At 38.7% G+C, this 22,506-nt stretch overlaps 1 protein-coding gene across 3 annotated transcripts in view; it reads left to right on the top strand.

Moving 5' to 3' along the window:
- The window catches only part of LOC122807226 (aminopeptidase Ey-like), a 1,536,433-nt gene that overhangs the window by 579,536 nt on the left and 934,391 nt on the right, over positions 1–22,506 (top strand). For all 3 annotated transcript variants that reach the window (XM_044078305.1, XM_044078303.1, XM_044078304.1), the window contains exon 6: positions 9,999–10,153. In XM_044078305.1, coding sequence (XP_043934240.1) covers positions 9,999–10,153 — 155 coding nt within the window. The remainder of the gene's footprint in view (positions 1–9,998; positions 10,154–22,506) is intronic.

Genomic DNA, 22,506 nt, shown 5'->3' with positions numbered 1-22,506 from the left:
TATATGGCCCTGTATTATTGAGTCTGGGGGGATGCACCATAACTAACCTAGGCTGTTACAACATGTGGGGGTATCAGGGGTAAGCTGCCTTAAGGTGTCTGGATGTACATTACCATACAATTCACCTTTGGTAAATGCAGGCCTACTGCTTCCTGCCATACAGGCTGTTCTGTTTGTCAGTGTGATTGTGATGGTGTCAGTTATGCCTTGTTATGTAACAGATACATCCCATTGTGTCAACTGAGGTCTTTACCCCCTAGAATTTGTGTACAGAGTGTAGATAGAGGCTGCTGGACTATACATCTGCATTACTTACTGTTGACTGATTGGTATCCTGTGACCCAGTCTGTCTTTACTATTGTACTACTTGAAGGCCTCGGCCTGGACAGCAACATATGCAAACCTTTCCAGGCTACTGTATTAATATAACTGTTTCACAGTTGCATTACTCTGTTTATATGTATGTCAGTCTCTAAACAGCTATATGACATGGCATATAGAACTGTAATAGTACACAAATAAAGCTTTCCCATGTATGCAAACCTGTGTGTGGTGTTATATCCTTTGACTTCTCTGTGGGTATATGTTGCAGGCAACAACTGCCATTTGTATGGGTGGCTCATACAGTGTCTAGTTGGTAAGGTGGCAACTGTAGGCATAATGGCAGTTCCGTATTGCGTGCACTTTTTACATATGTATCTTCCTATACGTATCTGTGTGTGTATGTGTAGTTACATATCTATATATATATATATATATATATATATATATATATATATATATATATATATATGTGTGTGTGTGTGTGTGTGTGTGTGTGTGTGTGTGTGTGTGTGTGTGTGTGTGTATATATATATATATAAATATATATATATGTGTATGTATATATATATATATATATATATATATATATATATATTTATATATATCTGCATATATGTTTCTATGTATATGTATCCTAGGAATGTTGATTGCTTCCACACGGTACATTCCCTATGATAGCCAGACTGTACTGCATGGTATGTTACTTATACCAGCCTGACATCACACAGGTGGGATGGAGTACTGTTAACATCTTGTGCCCATGTTGTGTCAGGTCCTGGTTATGGGATCTGCAACAGTTGGCATTGTACTGCAGGGCAGACATTTGTCTGTGGGGGGGATATCAATATGTACAGAACGCATGTTGTTTGGGCCCCCTCAACCCTATTAACGGTGCATGTGGACATATATGTTTCTGTTATGTTCCCTTTTATATCTATAGATTTATGTCTGTATATACCTATATAGATTGTTTCACTTTATATCCTCAAAATACTGAAATTTCAAAATTCAGTATTTTGAAGCTTTAAAGCCGAATCTTTAAAACATAGAAAACTCAGAAACACGAAATTCAAAATCTCGCACAGCGGAAATTTTGAATTTCTCACTTCTACTGCACAGACACACACACCATCCACCCAACACACAAACACAAGCTCTCTACTACATAAAAGCAGGGGGGGCAAGCCGCCCCTGCACCCCCACACCCTCCCTACATAAATATTCTAACTCCAAGGTCACACTACACACAAACAAACACACAACACCACCACACAAGCTACATTCTGCTCGCACACACACATCACAGCAACAAAACACACTAACACACACCACAGCCTCTACCCAAAACATTTAACACACACAAACACACTTACCTGAATCCATAACCACAGTGCAACCTCAGAAGCGCAAAATTCAAAACCTCCGGTATTTGAGGTTTTGAATGTTGCGCTTCTGAGCTTTTGCTCCTGTTAGGATTCCACTGTATGGGCTCAAAATACTGAATTTCAACATTTCAGTATTTCGAGCTTCTAAAGTGAATCCATATAGATATAGATTTATGCTTAGACACACACACACACACACACACACACACACACACACACACACACACACACACACACACACACACATATATATATATATTACTGTACCATGTACATTGTGCCATACATACGTGCATGGATTGTACTATCCCTAACAGAACCAAGATGCTATCCTCCAAAAAAAAGAAAGCCAATCTGGTGGTCCCGTGCCATAAACAAACTCTACAACAGAAGAAAGAAACTGTTGCAAAAAAGAGTAAAACCCCATGATTGGAGGAACTCCTTGGTTAGCCTCAGTAAGAAGCTGAGATCCCTCATAAAATCCTCCAAAGCTAGTTACGAAAACAAAATTGACACTGATTCTAAGGACAAACACAAAGCATTCCATAGCTATGTCAAGAATCTCAATGGCAACACTCAGATCTGCTCTGAGTTACAGCACAATGGCACTAAATATACAGAACCAACAGATATTGCCAGCATCCTGGCAGATAGGCTCAGTGCTAACTTTAGCCCCCTCTCACCCCCTAAAGGACCCATCTCTATACAGGAAGAATGCAAAGTTCCTGTAATCATAGCTGCACAGGTACAAAACACACTCTCCAAAGCCAAGAACACAGCATCCATGGGACCTGACAACATCCCAGGCCGCATTCTACACAAACTACAAAATGAACTGGCACCCCACCTAAGTACCATGTTCAATCATAGCCTCACCTCAGGATGTCTTCCCTCTGAATGTCACACAGTGAGGGTTATCCCACTCCACAAAGGGGGAGTCACCACGGACTCCGGGAACTATTGCCCCATTAGCCTGACGAGCCTGGTCTGCAAGGCCGTGGAACGTATCATCATGGAACTTATAAACAAAGACATTGGTAATCTCCAAACTCTGGACCCCACCCAGTTCGGGTTTGCAAAAGGCAGATCCTGTCTCTTAAACCTGATAGACTTCTTTGAAGCAGTCACCAAAGCCGTAGATGAGGTTAAGGTGGTCCACAAAGCCTATCTAGATCTTGCCAAGGCTTTCAACACCATCCCCCACTCTGGAATTATAGGTAAACTCACTAAACTAGGTATAAATCCCTATGTCACAAGATGGGTTGCCAACTGGCTCACTGACAGAACCCACACTGTGAAAGTAGCAGACTTCAAATCTGACTTCAGATCAGTGACATGTGTAGTACCACAGGGTTCAGTCCTGAGTCCTCTCCTGTTTGGTATCTACTTCTCTGAAGTACATGCTAACACAGAAGGTCTTTGGCTAATGAAGTTCTCAGATGACTGCAAACTAGGAGCCAAAATCGAAACTCCTGATGATGTTGACATCCTACAAAAGGGCCTCAGTGAGACAGATGCATGGTATCAAAGCCATGGCCTCAAGGTCAATGACAAAAAGTGCATTGTCATCCCCTTTGGTAAAAACTCTGTACCCATGAACTACCACATAGGTGGTAGTCTACTTAACATCAAAAGCATGATAAGAGACCTTGGGACAAAGGTGGACAGCAGTCTCTCCTTTGATAATCACATCACCATATTAGTCAGAAAATCCTTCTACATGGCACACCTCATCACAAAAGGTTTCTCATTCAGGAAAAAAGAAGTCATTGTTCCCCTCTACTCGGCACTCATTAGACCTATTATTGAGTACAACATCCCTTTTGGTATGTACCTCATAAGACATCTACAACAACTGGAAAGGCCACAGAAATACCTCTCAAAGAGGATTACAGGCCTCAAACAGATGCCCTATGCAGACCATCTAAAAAACTCCAACTTTACTCCGTCGCATATCTCCTACTCAGAGGTGATCTCTGCCTAACATACAAAGCTATGTCAAACCCAGAGCTGTTGGACATGCTCCACTTACAGAAATCACAATCCCTTCGAGCTACATGCTCTAGGGACCTAAACATTGTCACCACAATAAACAGAACATGCTGGAGGGATAGATTCCTGTTCCAGAGACTTCCCATACTCTGGAACAAACTACCTATCTATATCAAACAAATCTCTTCATTAGACGTAAAAAATGCGATCTGAGGAAGGTTTCATACCGAAAGCACTTATCGAGTTACAGAGTTGGGACTTTGTGTTCTGTATTTATTTTATTTCATTTGGATTCTGTCTGCTTCAATGGTTTTAGTACCATATTAAAGTTTGGTTTTATGTTTATATTTCGTTTCAGCTGTGGAGGTGTAGCTTGATTTTATCTACTAATCTCTTCATTAGCACTCTTCAAGAAAAATCTTGATGATTGGATGGGAAATACGAAATTCACCCCGGGGATCACTTCTGTGGCTCTGCTCGACAGGGGCATAAGAAAATAATTATTTCGGGTGGCGAAAGCCAGGGTATCTTTTTGGATAGGCTTATATTAGTCCTAGGGCCAATAGCCTAGTACCTACCTATGAACCTATGAACCTGTATATAAAGACATATAGATGTAGACTTATGTATCTATAGATGTATAAATATGTATGTATAGATGTTTATACATACATATATATATATATATATATATATATATATATATATATATATATATATATAGATACACACACACACATACATCTACATGTTGAAATACATTTCCTGTACTGTTGAATGACTGGGCCCAGTCATTCAACAGTACAGGAAATGTATTTCATGATATTTGTGAAAACATGAGAGCTATGTGTATCTGACATGGCTTAGTGGTAACTTACTTTGGCTATGGTGTGAAGGGTCCTGGGCTTGAGCCTTGCAGAAGCTGTTAATTTTATTGCTAGGCAGAACAAGGGCCATTGGATACAGAGTGATTAAGGCACTTTTAAGCAGTTGTAAGCAGGTTTGCATGGAGGTAAGCACTGCTAACTTCCATTTACAGTTTCTTGTACTCAGCTTCTAAATTTCTTAGCCTGTGTAGGCATTGCTTATCCCCACGCAAACAGGCTTAAACCCACTTACTGCTGCTTAAAAGTGCTTACTCCTGCTTACCCCTGTGCAAATTTCTTTAAAAGAAAAGAAAAAAGGGTTGATAGGAAAGTGGTGAAAAAGGGACACAAAGAGGGAAAGACAGTAGGGAAAATAGCTAGTGATGTGCAGGAGGGTTTAGGGAAGGTTCATAGCTTTCCATTTCTTCTACAGCAACAGCTGTGCATATACACTGAATTTGGAGGTATATTTGGACACTCAAACCCCTGATGGAGGGGTGAGGACAACATTAATATGTTGTGATGCAAATTAGACCAGATTACATGCGTCCAATGGAAAGCTATGTATGGGGTGAGATTTTTTTTTTTTTTTTGGGGAACAGATTGCCCTTTTTTTTTCAGGTGAGAGTGGGATGTTGGGGAGGGATAGGTATATTTGGGGAGGTAGGTTGGGTAGGTTAACAGGCAAGACAAACAAGATGCATGCAGGGGCAGTATATGACACATGTGGGGGTAACACCTTGATGGGGAGGGGTGTTGGGAAATCTGAAGCCCATGAGCCCCCTAGTAGAAACAGTGGGACTGAGATCCCCACCCATGGGCAGTCACCACTGCACCTTCACAGCCCCGAAGGTGGCTGTGCTGGAAGATGAGTTGGAGAGCCAGGCCAACCCTCTAGTCATGACATGCAGCCCTTGAGCTGGAGCAGAAGATCTCCAAACTGATGACTGAGCTCTCTATGCACCATGACCCGGACCTGGCGACAGGTGACAGCTTCCTGTCCATGCTCGCTCATGGGGGGGGTGAGCCCCATCCCCTAAGGTGGGTTCCACCTGAAGGTGGTGCAGGACCAATGGACGAGGAAGTCCTGGGTTGTGCCCCAGATGTGCTGGTGCCCAGTGCCATGACCAGCTAAGGTGGGACAGGTGGGACCGCTGTGATTTAAATAAGTATCAACCAATAGGACATATGTCTCAACATAACAGTGGAGTCATCACGTACCAGCTGAGGTGGGTATTTAGTGTATTGTTGGAGATATGGTGGGGGGAGAAAGATGTTAACTAACAGCTAGTATATTCCTGTAGTTTACATTACTTTCTTAGTCAGTGCTGTTATCTGTATGTTACAAGTATTACTACACTACCCTGTTGCCTTAGTTTGTACAGTGATATTGCTGTCGACATCTTTATACATGAACTGGTTTTACCTGCAGTATACACCTCTTACCTGGTATATCTGTGGAGGAATTGTTTGTTAACACTAACTGTTTCTACACATACTTCTAGATTCCAGGTTGATGTTATACACATACCTGTCCATCTCATTTTGCACAGACTCTGGCCATGTCTTGACCACATGCAGGTAAACCGGGACATATGTAGACTATTGCCCTCTTTAACCTTTAGTGACTTACAACACTCTTATACAGGATTTCCTACACAGTTATATTATGTAGCACAGTGTGGATGACAGTGATCAGTGATACCTTATTATTTAGAGCAACTGCAACACTCACAATTCCATACAATACCAGCATAAACAGTACCAGCTCAGGGTATCAAGCTTTTATTTTTCAGCACATTGTTCATATCTGTCGTACCTGTGGGAGCAATGTTTGTTAGCACTACCTGCATGTTGCCACACAAAGTACCAGATTTCACATTAGCATTATGCACATATATCTCACTCTATTACTGTACTCACTCTAGTCACAGTTTGACAACATGTGGGTGTAGATAGGACATACTTGGCTTATTACTCTCAAAACAGTTTGTGGAGATGCTAGCATGACAGGTTTGTTTTTATAGATGTGTGACAATCAGTTTTATCCCAATCCCTCAGAGCCACACGCTCCAGGGATCTAAACCTTGTCATCACAATAAACAAAACATGCTGGAGGGATAGGTTCCTGACCCAGAGACTCCCCAGACTCTGGAATAGACTGCCCATACATGTCAAGCAAAGCACCTCTTTGACCCTCTTCAAAAGGAACCTTGATTATTGGATGGGAGAAAGGAAATTCACCCCAGGGATCACGTCAGTCACCCTGCTAGACAGGGGTCCAGGGAAGTAAATAGTGTGGGAAGAAATAGCCAGGGAATTGTTATGGCTAGGCTTGTATAGGCCCTAGGGCTGATAACCTAGTACCAACCTATGAACCTATGAACCTATTTCTTGTTTGCTGCCTATACGTCTGGCATCATCCCACTGATTTCCCGTGGGGACAGAGTGACAGGCAGCAGATATGGGCCAATTTACTGGACATTCTGGACATATCTGTACAGTTGTGGGGTATGATTCTGTATGCAAATTACTACCACTCCCAGGGTTCAAACCATGGCTGTGTGTGCTAAAAGTACAACAGTTCACGTCTCAGTTGCATGTGTTATTCAGATTTTGTTGTCTGTCTTTTCACTGTTTTCTGTCTATGTCTCTCTCAGTTGTACTAAATGACCTCTGGGGATTACACCAGTCATGTTCAGACATTCCTACACATTCTATTTATGTTGCACAGTGTGGGTAACAGTGCTTAATACAACAGTACTATTAAGTGATTGCAAATCTGCATTACCCTATGATACCAGAGTATACACATGCAGTCCAGCAGTTAGACCTTTATTGTCAGGCTATTATGCTTTTATTTACATAAAAACTATATGAGACTCTTCCTGTCATATTCTCCAGTGTATGCAGTACTTGCCTTAAACAATACAGTTTTTTTACAGGCAATTGACTTACTTATCCAGTTATATTTATTTCCTATGACAGTACATGCAAGAGTATTACTAACCTGCCTTACGTCGCAACCTCTCCAAGCGACAGCCATGGGCCTCCTGGTTCGCGGCCCGCTCACTTGCCACTGTAAAGGAAATAAGAGGAATATTTAGCCATACCTATCCATAATATACATGAGCTGGCAATTATTAAACAGGTAGTGGAGTGATACTTACACACAGCTGGGACCTCCCCTGTCCTCCTAGCTTCTTAGATCCACTGATCCAAGAGATCCCCCTTACGCCGCTTGAGGTCGGCATAGTGATGCCTGACCTGCTCACCAGTTCTGGGTAAGCCAGTGGTGCTTGTGAGGTCAAGGGCAAGGCTTCCGCCTTTAATTGAGAATCCTGGTACTGGTCCTGCAGCACTTTCTGATCATGGTCTTTGACAAGGAGTCCTGCCATGAGTCTGAACTCCTGGATGCCCCAGCACTGCTCCCGGAAGTGCACTCCCTCTCCCCTTCCTGACACGATGCCTGCAAGGGTAAGCTACAACCAGTTATAAGATGTATTCCTGTCTGTTGGGTTTAAGTAGGGCTGAATTCCCACACTTTGCCATGACTGGCCAGTTTTGAAAAGGCTAAGCTATGGGCAAACCTGCTTACCTAAAGTTGGCATTGTTTAAAGGGGTATACCACTGGGCAAATTGAGTTAACTGGCCTACACATTGCTTACACCAACTAAGCTGGCCTGGCAATGCTTAGCATTGCTTAATATTTACTTTGCATTATATCTGCTTTTTGGCCTTGGTTTATTATTCATTATATATATATATATATATATATATATATATATATATATATATATATATATATATATATATATATATATATATATATATATATGCCTGGTATCCATGATTCATGTGTACATACACTGTTTGGGGTCCTTGTGTTTAATAGGGGACTTCAACACTCTTTTACAATTACACCTCACATCTGGGTTTACTGCTGTACTCCAGTTCACATATTTATTTTATGTAGTGGGTTATAGAACATATGACTGTATACTGATTCCTTTCACATCTTCAGTTTTATTTTACTATAGTGAAGATTTGTTTGGTGATACATCATTCTTGTGTACTGCTGTGATGGCTTGGTGGTTAACTACTATGACTATAGTGTATAGGGTCCTGGGTTCAAAACCTGTTTATTTTGTTGCTGGGCAGAACAACGGCCATTGGATACAGAGTGGTTAAGACACTTTTAAGCACTTCTAAGTGGGTTTGGGTGAGTTTTCGCGAGGGTAAGCAATGCTCACCTCTGGTTAAATATGCTTACAGAGAGTTAGCTTCAATATTGCTTAACCTGTGTGTGCATTGCTTACCCCCATGCAAACGGGCTTAAACCCGCTTACTAGTGCATACATATGCTTACTCCCGCTTACTACTGCTTAATAGTGCTTACACATGCTTACTAGTGCTTACTCCTGCTTACCACTGCACTAATTTAGACAGTAATGTCTAATGGTTCTTGGGAAGGTGGGGGATTTGGAAGCTGTATGGAGTTATCATTCATTACACATTTTACCTTCCATTTGTATCCCTGATTCCTGTGTTTATCTGTGGACTTTGCAACATTATGACACTGACACCTCACATCTGCTTTTAATGCAGTACTCCAGTTCACGAATATATGTTATTTAGTAGGTTATGCAAATATACTGGTCATAATGTGATTTGACATGGAAAATGGAATGTGCTGTAGTGGAACTTGAACCGGGAATGTCTGCTTGTAAGGCGGATGCTCTGCCCACTACACTATTGCTATACTGGTTCATTTGCATATATCTTCCTTTTTATCCTCTTCTGCCATTTAAGCTGCATTAACTGTGGCTAAGCGATGGGCAAATCTGCGCACCTACGCTTAAATTTAATCTGTTTCATAAAAAACAAATTGGATCCCTATATTGTTTGTGTTTACTATTGCTCTTTACACATGGGGAGATGTTGCTGCCGGTATGCAAACACCTATGAGCGGTCTCGTTCATTCTTTTAGGGCTTTCTGCTGTTCTTCATTGCAGGAGTGTGTATATTCTGAGAGCTCTGCTGTCAGACATGCCCCCTGCACTCTGCTCCGTGTAAGATTAGGAGCTCAGACAGCATGCCTTCATTAATATGCATGGCACGCTGCCATCCTGCTCCTCAACAGCTGCTTCTGTACAGGACTAAGCTAGTCCTACACGGAAGAATAGAGAATCTGGGGGTCTCTGTTGTTATCACAGTGAACATTTTGACTCTAAAACCACCTACTCCAGTTTCTCTCAGACATCATATTTAAATTGTAATGATGATGTTGCACTGATTCCATTAATGATTGTGCTGATATACCACCTGTTAACTTCTCTTGTCAGAATATTGCATTTTTACAAAGCTTTATGAGTAGTTGCTATATGTCATTTTGTACTAATGCTTAAATTATTCTGTTTTCCTATTTAAGATCAAATTGCCCTCCCGGATTTTGCAGCTGGTGCAATGGAGAACTGGGGATTAATTACTTATCGAGAAACTTCCCTCCTATATGATCCAGCAACTTCTTCTGTAAAAACCCGAGAATGGGTTACAATAGTCATTGCACATGAGTTAGCTCATCAGGTCAGTTACACCTTTACAAAATGTTGCATTTTTTATGACAAGTGAATTTAAGTGCTGTTGTTCTGTGCCAATATGATTTTTCATTACTTGTAGTTTCTATTTTTTGGGGTTCAGAGTTGAATCCAGTGAAAATAAGTATTATATACAATACAATTAAGAAGAGCTGTTTGTGTTTAATTAATCTGACTGCAGATTTAACTCTGTTACATTTATTTATGATATTGTGGTATAAAAAATATTCAAAATGAATCAAATGACAGTTTACATATGAAAATTATGAACATTTTTGAGAAAGAAAGAACTAATATATTTAAGAGAGTAAAGCTGATAGATACTGATGAATTGGTAGGATTTCAAAGAAAAAATCTAGAATGGAAAATATGCATACAAAGGGTATAGAAAGTCGCCAAATTTGCTTGTTATTGATAGAGTATACTGCTTTTATTTTTATCAAAAGCACTGACTGACAATTGCAGAAGCTTTTGCATGTAAGAACATAGAATGTAATTTTTTTGTTTATCATATCTTTGTTTTAACAGTAAGTAAGGTTTCTTCTAATGCCAAGACTTTCTGATATACCAAAAGTTATGGATTAGGGGTGAGTGTGTGTGTGTGTGTGTGTGTGTGTGTGTGTGTGTGTGTGTGTGTGTGTGTGTGTGTGTGTGTGCGTGTGCGTGCGTGCGTGTGTGTGTGTGTGTGTGTGTGTGTGTGTGTGTGTGTGTGTGTGTGTGTGTGTGTGAGTGTGTGTGACCTTTTTGCTTTTGGTTTAAACCTCTGTATGGCCTACAACATTATTCATTCTCACACAGTGTTTTTAGATATGTATGTATTACTTGTCATTTGAACATCTGTACTTTTTTAAGTTAATTTAATGACACTAGCGTGTGCATGTAACTTATTACTACATATTTAGTGACCATGATTGAAAAGCAATTGAGGTTCATTTCCCATGTACTCCTCAAATGAACAGTGTCCACCTAGATGAATATAAATGCTTAGAATATACAACTGCTTTAGAGATCAAACTTAATAGTGAGCAGATATGTTAATGCAATCCAAATAGCCGAATATTACATTCATATGGCAAGTGACCTAAGTAACCTAGGAATGTCTGTTAGGACAACGTAATTTCTTCAGAATTGCTAATGGTTGCATCTTTCCATCTGAAGACATTGCCTTGGTATCTTTTTTTTGTTTAAAATGCTAGCCTTCATATAAAATACAGTTTTTAATCCAAGAGGACTTAGACATCAAGTGAAATAAAATATTCCAGCACAAATTTCCCTAGCTAATAATAATTTGGATTTGTTTGCTTTAAACACAAAATACCACACTTAATATCTGGTAATCATGTTCTACTAATGTGGGCAAACACAAACTGATCAATTCATTTCACAAATATAGCATGAAACCAGCACTCATAAGCAACTAATCTTCTAAACTCATTTGTGCACTGAGTGGTCAGAATAATAACTCCCTTCAAATTACCATTGAGCCAAATTTATGCTGCATTCCAAGTGTCTTAAACAATTTGTACTAAAAAAATCAGACAGACCCTAGCATTGCTCTGCAAACACATTTTAAATGTAGTCCTTAAATAGGAAAAAAAAACTGCTTTTGACAATGGAAGGTTAAAACAGCTCATTTGCAGAGCATATATTTCCCATTCCTTGCATACTGACCAGTAACTAATGATCTCACTAGCATTTTTACAAAGCAATCCAAACCCCTATATGATATAATATGTTCACTGCCTGGGTTGTGCATTGACACATTGTATGCTATACACAAGCATTGCAGACCACATGGAAGTTGATTAATTGATGTACAGTTGTTCCCATTCCTTAAATAAGCCATTTATGACAATATGGTTACAAACAATGGGGCCGAGTATCACAGATAAAATGGGCTATTTCATAAAATGCCTGTCTGATGTTGTTTATCTCCTTCATGGTGTATTGGAAGCACATAAGTTCCTCCCATATGCTGTAGCATAACAGAATCTAGAAACTACTGAAATATCTTTGAGGCAGATACTTGGGATACACCCGTTATTTCCCCATTGGTCAGTGAAAGCCCCTGTAGCCAATATTCTCAAAGCTACATATGCCTTGTCCAAAAGGATGGGTCCTTCATGCATCCCATGTGAGCCTGCATATGAGGGTATCACATCTCCGCTAGCTTCTGGCATGTGATAGAGGTCCACTATTTCTATGGCATGGACAGCATAGAATTTTATGAGTGAATGAATATCGTGTTGGTGCCATGGGTGATGGCACACATCTCCATGACTACTGGCTGTGAGAACAGCCTTCTGCATGTCTGTATCTCTATAAGCAGTGGCTACCCCTAACATATTTCATGGTGTCTCTCACAAAATGCCAAGATATTCTAAGGCTTCAATATCACTCGTGCAGAATAAAACCTCCATCATGAGAGACCCAACACTTATTTCATTTTTCCTTCTATAAATTTTCATCCCAGAAAAGTAAAGCCTGCTCTTAACAAATTTGTTTGAAGGATCCCCTAACCTGCTGGATTATATTGTGAATTTATCCAGTTTTTAGCACCACAATATGTAGACTATCAGGTTTTACTTTCAGTGCAGTCCTCACCAAAAGATCATTCCTTGTCATATTGAAAAATAACTGTAAACTTACCATAACTTAACCCAGCGAATCTGCATAAAATTAATAGTTACAGGTCCATCTCAACTATGTGTTCACTGTAGTACATCCTTGAAATATTCTTTTCCTAGCATTTTAGGGAGCACTGCTAAAAAAAAAAAACTCTGTAGTTCATTCCAGAGAAATATTATATTAGTGAGTGTTGTACTACTAAACCAGCACAACTTTAAGTCATTTTATATCATGTATGCCTGTGAAGTTCAATAACTCATTTTAACTCTCTTCAGTGGCCTCACCAAGGCCTTTAAATGCATTTCCTGGCTGTATCATATTAGTTAAGTGCCCACTTTGGAAGGGAAGGAACCAAACTTAATGATGTTCTACCCCTCTGTCACATAGATTCAGAGTAATTAGAATAAAAACGTACTCCATAATCCTTCAACGTAATGTAAGGATCCACATGTCTGCTTTTTAGGAACCTCATTTGTCATCCAGTTTTTCAGCATCATATACCTAAGAGAATATGACATAAAGTTTGGCTCTGATGTATCCTGGCCGGTTTACCTTCAAAATGTTGATGGAACATCAAAACTGCATCCACGGACTCCAAACTCCATCTTCTCAAAACCTCGAATGCCGAAGTTCCAAACTGCAAAGTCTCGCCCCATTTTTGACCCATGTTAGCACTTGTTTGTAGGTGTGGCGTGGTTGGAAATGTCGATGTTTTTTCAACTTTTGGAAGACTTGGCTGTATGGGTTTCATGGAAATATTTCAATGGTGTGCACATTTGTGTATGTGCATTTGACATTTTAAAGGTAAACCATCCTGGCCATGTAATAAGTCAATGTGATAATTAGTTGTCATATTAATTTACATTTTTGCTTAAATTTCAAGCAGTCTTTAACATGCACATTTTCTGTCTGCATGAACAAATCCTTGGGAAGAGGTAAGAAAGGAGACCTGATCTGTATCCTTAAAACTTTGATGATAAGAATTATGACTACTCTACCTCATCATCCATCTCCTTGCCACCCTTCTAAAACTTTGCTTCCCATTTGCCTAAACCTATTCTATTATTCAGGGGTTATTATCCAGAAATTTGATCCAGATTAACAAGCTGCTTAGTTCATAGGTTAGAACTAGGCTAGCTGCTTTGTGGACCATTTTAACCCTAGCCAGTTTCCCTTGGTGAGAATCAAGCCCTCTCCCTCTTGTCTGTGATGTTAGCATGTTAATCATTGTCCCAACCCTCTAGCTTTGTCTTCATTCAGTTATCAATACTATAGACTCCCCTGCTGGAGAGTTTTTCCATTCTTTCATTTAGCTTTCCATATTTTGATGTAGCCCTTTTCCTCCATTTCTTATTGATCACTTTTGTGAGTACCATCAATAAATATAAAAAAATTATTATTCTTGGTCAGGTTTCTTTACTTGTTTATTTCAGTGACACAAGAGTTTCCAATAAAATCCTCCCATTATTAAATAAATGACTTATGGCATCTTAAGTTTCTTGCTTAAAAGGCTTTAGTACCTAACAAGACCAAAATACATCCCAGGCTGAACATATACAAAGCAGTTCAAATAATTATGAGAATATGTAATGCATTTTTGCATGTAAAAGAATAAAAGCACTTCAGGGAATATATTATTAATCCATCAGCTTCTGTTTGCCTACTGTTTGTCCCTTGTTCTAACCTGTTTAACAAATGTTATTTTTATTCTCATTTTTTAAATACCCAGGATGCTGACGCAACTGCTTCCATGTCCTCCTGTCCAGTTTTCATTGTCCTCTCTTTCCCATAACTCCATCCTTTGTTCATATAAATCAACCTTCAAATGTACCATAGTGCTGTGTGGCCTTGGCTAATTCTTTAGAAATAGGCTTATCCCTGACAACTTTTGAGATTGTAATTTAACTTATGCCTGGTTTGGTCCAAGAAAGGAAGCATTCTACTTGCTTGAGCTTTTCCCAAAGTGCTGGCCAGTCTAGCTTTCTTTATCCACCCATTTAACCTCCCAGTGCTTATATACCTTCTATATCCTGTAGCTGGAAACAAAAGCTTTCATTCTTGCATTACCTTAGTGCCTAATACCTCCCAAATTGTAATAATTACCTGTTTTAAAACTGAAACGGGTGTCTGTCCAGTCAAAGAATGCACCCAAAAAGACATCCGTTGCATTTTGTCTTCATTGCAGTTCTGTCAATCATTTCTTTTTCGAACATATTAAGAAAAATATTAGTAAAACTGATAGAACAGTGGCACAGCAGATAGTGTTCACACCTCATAGCAAGAAGTTACCTTGTTCAGTTCTTGGCTGGGGTGCAATGTCCTACATGTCCTTCCTGTGTTTGTGTGGATTTTCTTCAGCTGCACCAGTTTCCTCCCACATTCCAAAGACAAGCAGTAGGTACACTGGCATCCTAAATTGGACACAGGTGTTGAGTGTGCATGCAAGTGTGTATTGGGAAGAAGTAACACAGTACGGCTAGCCACCTGTTGGTGTAAACTTTGGCTGTAGGTGATTGCCATTGGTGAAATGGCACCCTGACCCCATTTGGGAAAAAGTGGTTGTGGAGGGAAGGATGGACTAGCATCTTACTCTGATCTGTTTAAAGTATAATTAAGGATTCAGATTCCCACTTCTTGTCATGTCTCTATGCTATACCTGTTTTTCACTGGCTGCCTTAGATTTAGCTTTATCCCAAATGAATTCTAACATCAGATATTCAAGGATCTCTAAAGAACCCTGATTGCTCCCGAGGGAATGATGGTAAAAGTTATAATATTAATGCCAACACAAAGAAATGCAAAACTTGTACTTTCTGATATGGGTCTACTAATAATAAGTTCTGGCTTCTTAATTCATCTTTACCTTGGGTCAACAGTTTTTGGAATGTTTTGAAACTCATTTATGCATAAATTCCCCATTCAATTATTCAGACGTAAAAACTAAGATGCCCTCCACCCCGATAATTGTAGTGCAGCTTTAGCTGGTCTGTAGTGATATAATTTAAAGACACCTAGTTTTGTTGTGATCAACATTATACTCAGAAGACTGGCCAAATGAATTACGGATGTTAAATAATGGTGGGGGTGAAGGGGATAATTGCCTTAGGTGCAAAGTGTTTGGGGGGGTGGAATCAGCTGATCCCAATTACATTTTCATACAAAATGGCTTTTAAAACCAATATTGCATTGTATCAAATCTGACAGCAGCAGCACTCCATGTGTGATCCAAACTGTAGCAAGCAGTTTGCTACAGTCTAAAGTAAAAAAATATATATACATTTTTTTTTCAGTTAAACCAGAACTAGAGCACTGTACCAGTCTATGTGTGGTGTAGACTGTAGGTAGCAACTGCTTCATGCAGTTCAAAAGTGAAAAAAAATCTTTTTGAATCCTTTTTTTTTTTAAGTAAAAGTTTTTTTGCTCTTCACTTGAAGAGCTGTAGGGGGAGTTGTTTGGGTACTATCTGCAGGAATTGTATTGGCATCCTGCAATTCTGCAGAAGTCTTTTTTTGTCATTACTTTATAAGACCACCACAGGGCCCTAGTTAAGATGGCTATGCCTCTGCATTCTGCTTATGCTGAAAGGAAAAGGACTCATTAAAGAATTTTACAATTATAATTCAAAATTCAAGAGTAACAGATACAAGTCTCAGTCTGATACATATGCTGTCTCAGCTCCTAGACAGGCAGGAGACAAGTCTGACTATGCCACAGCTGCACACATGGATACATCACGTAATGTGCAGGCATGTTGAAAGGTGCATTATAACCCCACCACCTACTAGGTATGGACAGAACCCAGCAACAAATGTAGTTAGCATATTGCTTTAAATCCAACTATCACCACCACCTAATGCTGAATATTCATACATCAGTACATGCACATATTTTCACAATTGACTGAAAGGAGTCATTTGACACCTTTCAGTCAATTGTGATTGTGTGTCGCTTGGTTATTAGTTTCCTTGAACGCATTTCCTAAGATGACCTTGACAAGTACTATTATGTAGCAGAAACATTACAAAATCTTTAAGAAGAGAAAGAAAAACATACAATGTTATACACTAACCACATCACTTGGGGTCAAAGTTGACTAGCTTCAGCTTCTCATGGCTATTTGCAAGGATCCTGTGCTTTAGATCATTATAACAATTCAGGCACTTTTCCCCACCTCCTGGGAACAGCTCCATATCCAGGCCTTAGGAGACATCAACTTTTATGCACTTACCACCAGAGGGGCCTAGAAGGCACTCCCCAAAATAACTCTGCACCCCTTCATCCTTCATGCAAGCTTTGTCTGCTGGGCACTAGCAGAATCTGCTATTCTTGTGAATCTCCTTTGAAACTAGTGTCACTTTCAGGAGGAACTAAGTAGTAGTCTGTGTGTGCCGCTGTCTCACTATCAACCAATTTCCATAATTCCAAGATTAGGCAAAATACCAGAGAAAATTATCTGCACAAAACTATCTCAGCATATTAACCTGTATCACCGCCTTCCTGATAAATAACATTGTTTATGGTCAAGATGTAGTACTATTATAGCATTTTGGAGTCTCAGTTATGATATCCTCCAACGTTCGTGCAAATATTTGTTTACAGAGCTTTCAGTCTTGTAGATTATCCCAACTTATTAAAACACCTGTGTGAAATCAGCCCTGATATCATACCCTGGTTTCAGAACTCTCTCTCAAAATGGACATTCAATGTCATGATCTCTACCTCATTCTCTCCTCCATCACTTCTTCAAAAGGTTGTCCATCAATGGTCCAACCTCAGTCCTCTCCCCTTCACCATCTATAAATTAAGCTCCTGTCTTACCTCCCTAAAACCCCACCCCGTTATACAACACATTGATGATATTGAACTTTCAACCACTTACTTCCTACACTTCAACAGGAAATACAGATAGACTTCAAGAACCTATTCAGTTGGAGAAATAATAAAAAAATCAGTTCTTAACTCCACCAAAACAAAAACTACGCTCTTTAGAACAAAGGATAAAATACTCAAAAGCAAAAATCTCCATAATGCCAGTCCTAGTGGGAATGTCAGAGCTTTTAAATATCTTGGCAACTGGTTAGATCCCTCTGTAAACTTCCAGCTTCACCCAGTACAAACAAGAAATAAAATTAACACACTTCTGAGCCAACAAAATATTTTCTTCCTCTGACCAGCCTTAAGAGCAGAAACAGGAAAAGGTATACCACTCTTTCAGTTATAATATATCCTCCATTGTATTGCCTCAGCAACCTAAAATAAACAATGGAATATTTCAAAAAAGCAAAATGAGAGGTATGCGCAGGGGAACCACGTAGCAAGATGGTATCGCAGAGACTGCAACGTGGTGGCTACTGATATCACAGTCACGGTTCAAAATCAATGTAAGACAGTTCAGCAGCAACAAGTTGTATGAGGCAGTTCATCAATTCAGTAGCAACAAGTAATAAAAATAAAGCATAGTCCATCTATAATGAGACCTTCACCAATTCTTCCAAAAAAGCGAACGTTCTTTATTAACATGCAGTAACCGCTTTCACCCAAACGGCTTCATCAGACTGTAATGGCATGCTCAAACAACAGTCTTATATATCAAAACTCAATCAATTACATAATTAATCAATTGAATAATTTAACAATTTGGCTATTCTGCTTAATACTGCTCGACAATTAAAAACACATTTATTAAAAACATTAAATATATTAAAAATGTTAAAAATGTTTATTTATACTAAACTAAAACATAATTACTTCATTTCTTATGTTTTATATTTAGTTTTCGTCTCTTTAATATAGGTTGTAAACTAACCTTGTCATTCAAGCCTGGGCTTGAATCTGCTCTGCATCTAACGATCCATCTAAGCTCTATTTCTAGTGTGTAGGTGTCAACATCCCCCCCTCTCACATTGGTCTTGATGCACTGCAGGACAAGAAAAGTAAATGTATGTGTGATGTCCGTCTCTATCTGGTGTCGTGCCAAAGCATTGGTGACATCACCAATTTTCATTTTATAAATGTGCTCTCTGATTCTCTCCCTCAACTGTCTGTTCGCCTTACCAATGTAAAATGCTGAACAGACAGTGCAGGAAGCAAGATAGATCACATTAGTGGATTTACAATTCGTTCCAGTAAAAAATGAAAAAACTTGACCTGTAACAGGTTGTTGGAATGTGGTGTTATTATTGATATATACACATTGATTACAATTACCACACATAGTGGTATTCAAATTATGTCGTATAAAACTGTTCCCTGTTTTATGACACAATAGATTTTTCAGGTTTGATTTATTTTTATATGTGTATTTAGGTTTGACACCTACCAACTCCCTAATGTTATCATCCACTCCTAAAATGTCCCAATGCTTTTCTATAATATTCCTAATATGATGTACATCATTCGTGTAAAATATGGGTATATTTAATCTAACATTGTTATTCGTAGAAGCTAATGTTTCAGTTACTGATGTTACATAACTAGCTTGGTTTGAAAAGTATGGACAAGCTCTGGTGTCCCTTAAATTGTCTGTTTCAGCAAAGCCTAATCTAATCTCACTATCAGTATATGATCTGGATAACAGTTTCTTCTCTAAATTTGAAATCTCTTTCTTATAACCAGCATCAGTTGGATTTAATCGAGACGCCCTTATGGCTTGTCCCTTCACCACAGTGCTAAATACATGAAAGGGGTGCATACTTGTTCTATGTAACAGTGTATTCCTGTAGCAACTCTTCCTGTGTACTGAGGTGTTCAACATGCCATTACTTAACCTAAAAATATCTACATCTAGAAAAGCTATGTAATCTCTCGAATAATTCATGGTGAATTTGAGATAGCTAGATGTATTATTGATGAAAACATCAAATTCATGCAACTGTTCTTCATCGCCTTTCCAAATCAAGAAAAGGTCATCTACAAACCTTTGGTAGAAACTGACATGCTGTATATACCCTAAGCTGGTTTTCAATTTACTGTCCTCCCAGGTAGCCATAACTAAGTTGGCGTAGCTATTGGCACAAGATGTGCCCATAGCCACGCCATCCGTCTGTAAGTATAAATTGTCATCAAAGACAAAAATATTGTTTTCTAAAACAATTTCAAGAAACAAGGCTATCAAATCAATTTTACTGATGTTCATCGTGGTATTCTCCCTAAGATAGTTTAAAATACATTCTACACCACTATTATTGGGAATTACTGTAAAAAGACTAACTACATCAAATGTGACTAAATAATAAGGACATCCATCATCAATCGTTCTCATATGTTCATACAACTTAATTAAAAATTGTTTGCTGTCTTTCAATATAGTGTCATTTGCATCTACAACAGGTCTAAGTTCTTGTTCTATATACAATGATAGAGGTTGTGTTAGCCATCCTTGCCCTGAGACAATCGGTCTCAGTGGTGGTCTCAGTAAACACTTATGAATTTTGGGTAGGCACTTTAATATAGGTATCAAAGGTTTATCAACTTTAAGAAAATTATAAAGATTTTTATCAATAATATGGCTTCTATATAAATCATCCAAAGCATCAAAAACACGAAACACTCTGCTAATGACTTCATCCATGTTAATTTTCCTATAATAACTAGTGTCACTCAGCATCTCATGAACACTGAGTTTATATCGTGCTGTATCCATTATAACAATGGATCCCCCTTTATCAGCCGATGTAATAATAATGGAATTGTCATTCCTCAGTGTATTCAGAGCTTGTCTTTGTTTAAATGTTAAATTATATTTCTTATTATTATTTTTGTGCCTAGGCTCTACGCAATGGTAGTATTTATATAGATCTAACTCTACCATCTTCATAAAAGTCTCTAGTACCGGGTGTAATACTGGTACATATACACTAACAGGTTTATATAAACTCCTAGTCTCTTTAATAGCTCCTGTCGTTCCAAAGTCTAATTTCAATTGCACATTCCTCAAAAACATTTTCATATCAATCATTGTGTCAGTTATATCACTTTTTCTGCTAGGAATAAAAGTTAAGCCTTTATTAAGGACTTGTTCTTCATCAAAACTCAAAACTCTTTCTGATAAGTTAACTACTATGGATTCCCTTTCACACTCCACATTTTCTTCAATGTGGGCCCTGTTTGGGTCGTTTCCACGACCTTTCTTTTTTGTCTCCCCCTGCTCATAGAGCGTGTTCTCCCCTTGAAGTTGTTCCCTGTTTTATGACACAATAGATTTTTCAGGTTTGATTTATTTTTATATGTGTATTTATAAGTATAAATCAAACCTGAAAAATCTATTGTGTCATAAAACAGGGAACAGTTTTATACGACATAATTTGAATACCACTATGTGTGGTAATTGTAATCAATGTGTATATATCAATAATAACACCACATTCCAACAACCTGTTACAGGTCAAGTTTTTTCATTTTTTACTGGAACGAATTGTAAATCCACTAATGTGATCTATCTTGCTTCCTGCACTGTCTGTTCAGCATTTTACATTGGTAAGATGAACAGACAGTTGAGGGAGAGAATCAGAGAACACATTTATAAAATGAAAATTGGTGATGTCACCAATGCTTTGGCACGACACCAGATAGAGACGGACATCACACATACATTTACTTTTCTTGTCCTGCAGTGCATCAAGACCAATGTGAGAGGGGGGGATGTTGACACCTACACACTAGAAATAGAGCTTAGATGGATCGTTAGATGCAGAGCAGATTCAAGCCCAGGCTTGAATGACAAGGTTAGTTTACAACCTATATTAAAGAGATGAAAACTAAATATAAAACATAAGATATGAAGTAATGATGTTTTAGTTTAGTATAAATAAACATTTTTAACATTTTTAATATATTTAATGTTTTTAATAAATGTGTTTTTAATTGTCGAGCAGTATTAAGCAGAATAGCCAAATTGTTAAATTATTCAATTGATTAATTATGTAATTGATTGAGTTTTGATATATAAGACTGTTGTTTGAGCATGCCATTACAGTCTGATGAAGCCGTTTGGGTGAAAGCGCTTACTGCATGTTAATAAAGAACGTTCCCTTTTTTGGAAGAATTGGTGAAGGTCTCATTATAGATGGACTATGCTTTATTTTTATTACTTGTTGCTACTGAATTGATGAACTGCCTCATACAACTTGTTGCTGCTGAACTGTCTTACATTGATTTTGAACCGTGACTGTGATATCAGTAGCCACCATGTTGCAGTCTCTGCGATACCATTGTTTATTTTTTGTCTTTCTTGCTACGTGGTTCCCCTGCGCATACCTCTCATTTTGCTTTTTTATTATTGTTGTTCTCTGGTTTTGCACTGGGGTCATGGCTACCAATGCTGGAGATGAGATAGAGTTGGCTTATATACCAGACACCCAAGGCGTGCAGGACCGGAAACTGAACAAATTTAACGAATGTGTAGCTGGAGAGGAAAACCTCTTGTTGATGTTTGAACCCGACAACTTGCGTGGATCCGAAGTGGGTAACGCCGATGAACTGGTGAATTTAGCTGAAGAGCTTGATATTTTGGAAACTGAATTTCTGAAGCTGAAAAGGTTACAGCTTCAGCGACATCACTTTGAAGCCTGCCTGCAGAAGCGGATTATCCCGAGAGGACTGAGAGTCCTAAAAATGCCGAGCTCAGGTAATAATTTTCCTGAATTACTTTTGAGTTGGCAGAAACTTAACATGCAGTTATATGAAGCTTTTGATAAAATTCCACTCAACCCAAGA

Source organism: Protopterus annectens, chromosome 7.part0, assembly GCF_019279795.1.
Source record: "Protopterus annectens isolate FY-2018-M chromosome 7.part0, PAN1.0, whole genome shotgun sequence".
NCBI classification, from domain to species: domain Eukaryota; kingdom Metazoa; phylum Chordata; order Ceratodontiformes; family Protopteridae; genus Protopterus; species Protopterus annectens.
This window is presented reverse-complemented; position numbering and strand designations above follow the sequence as displayed.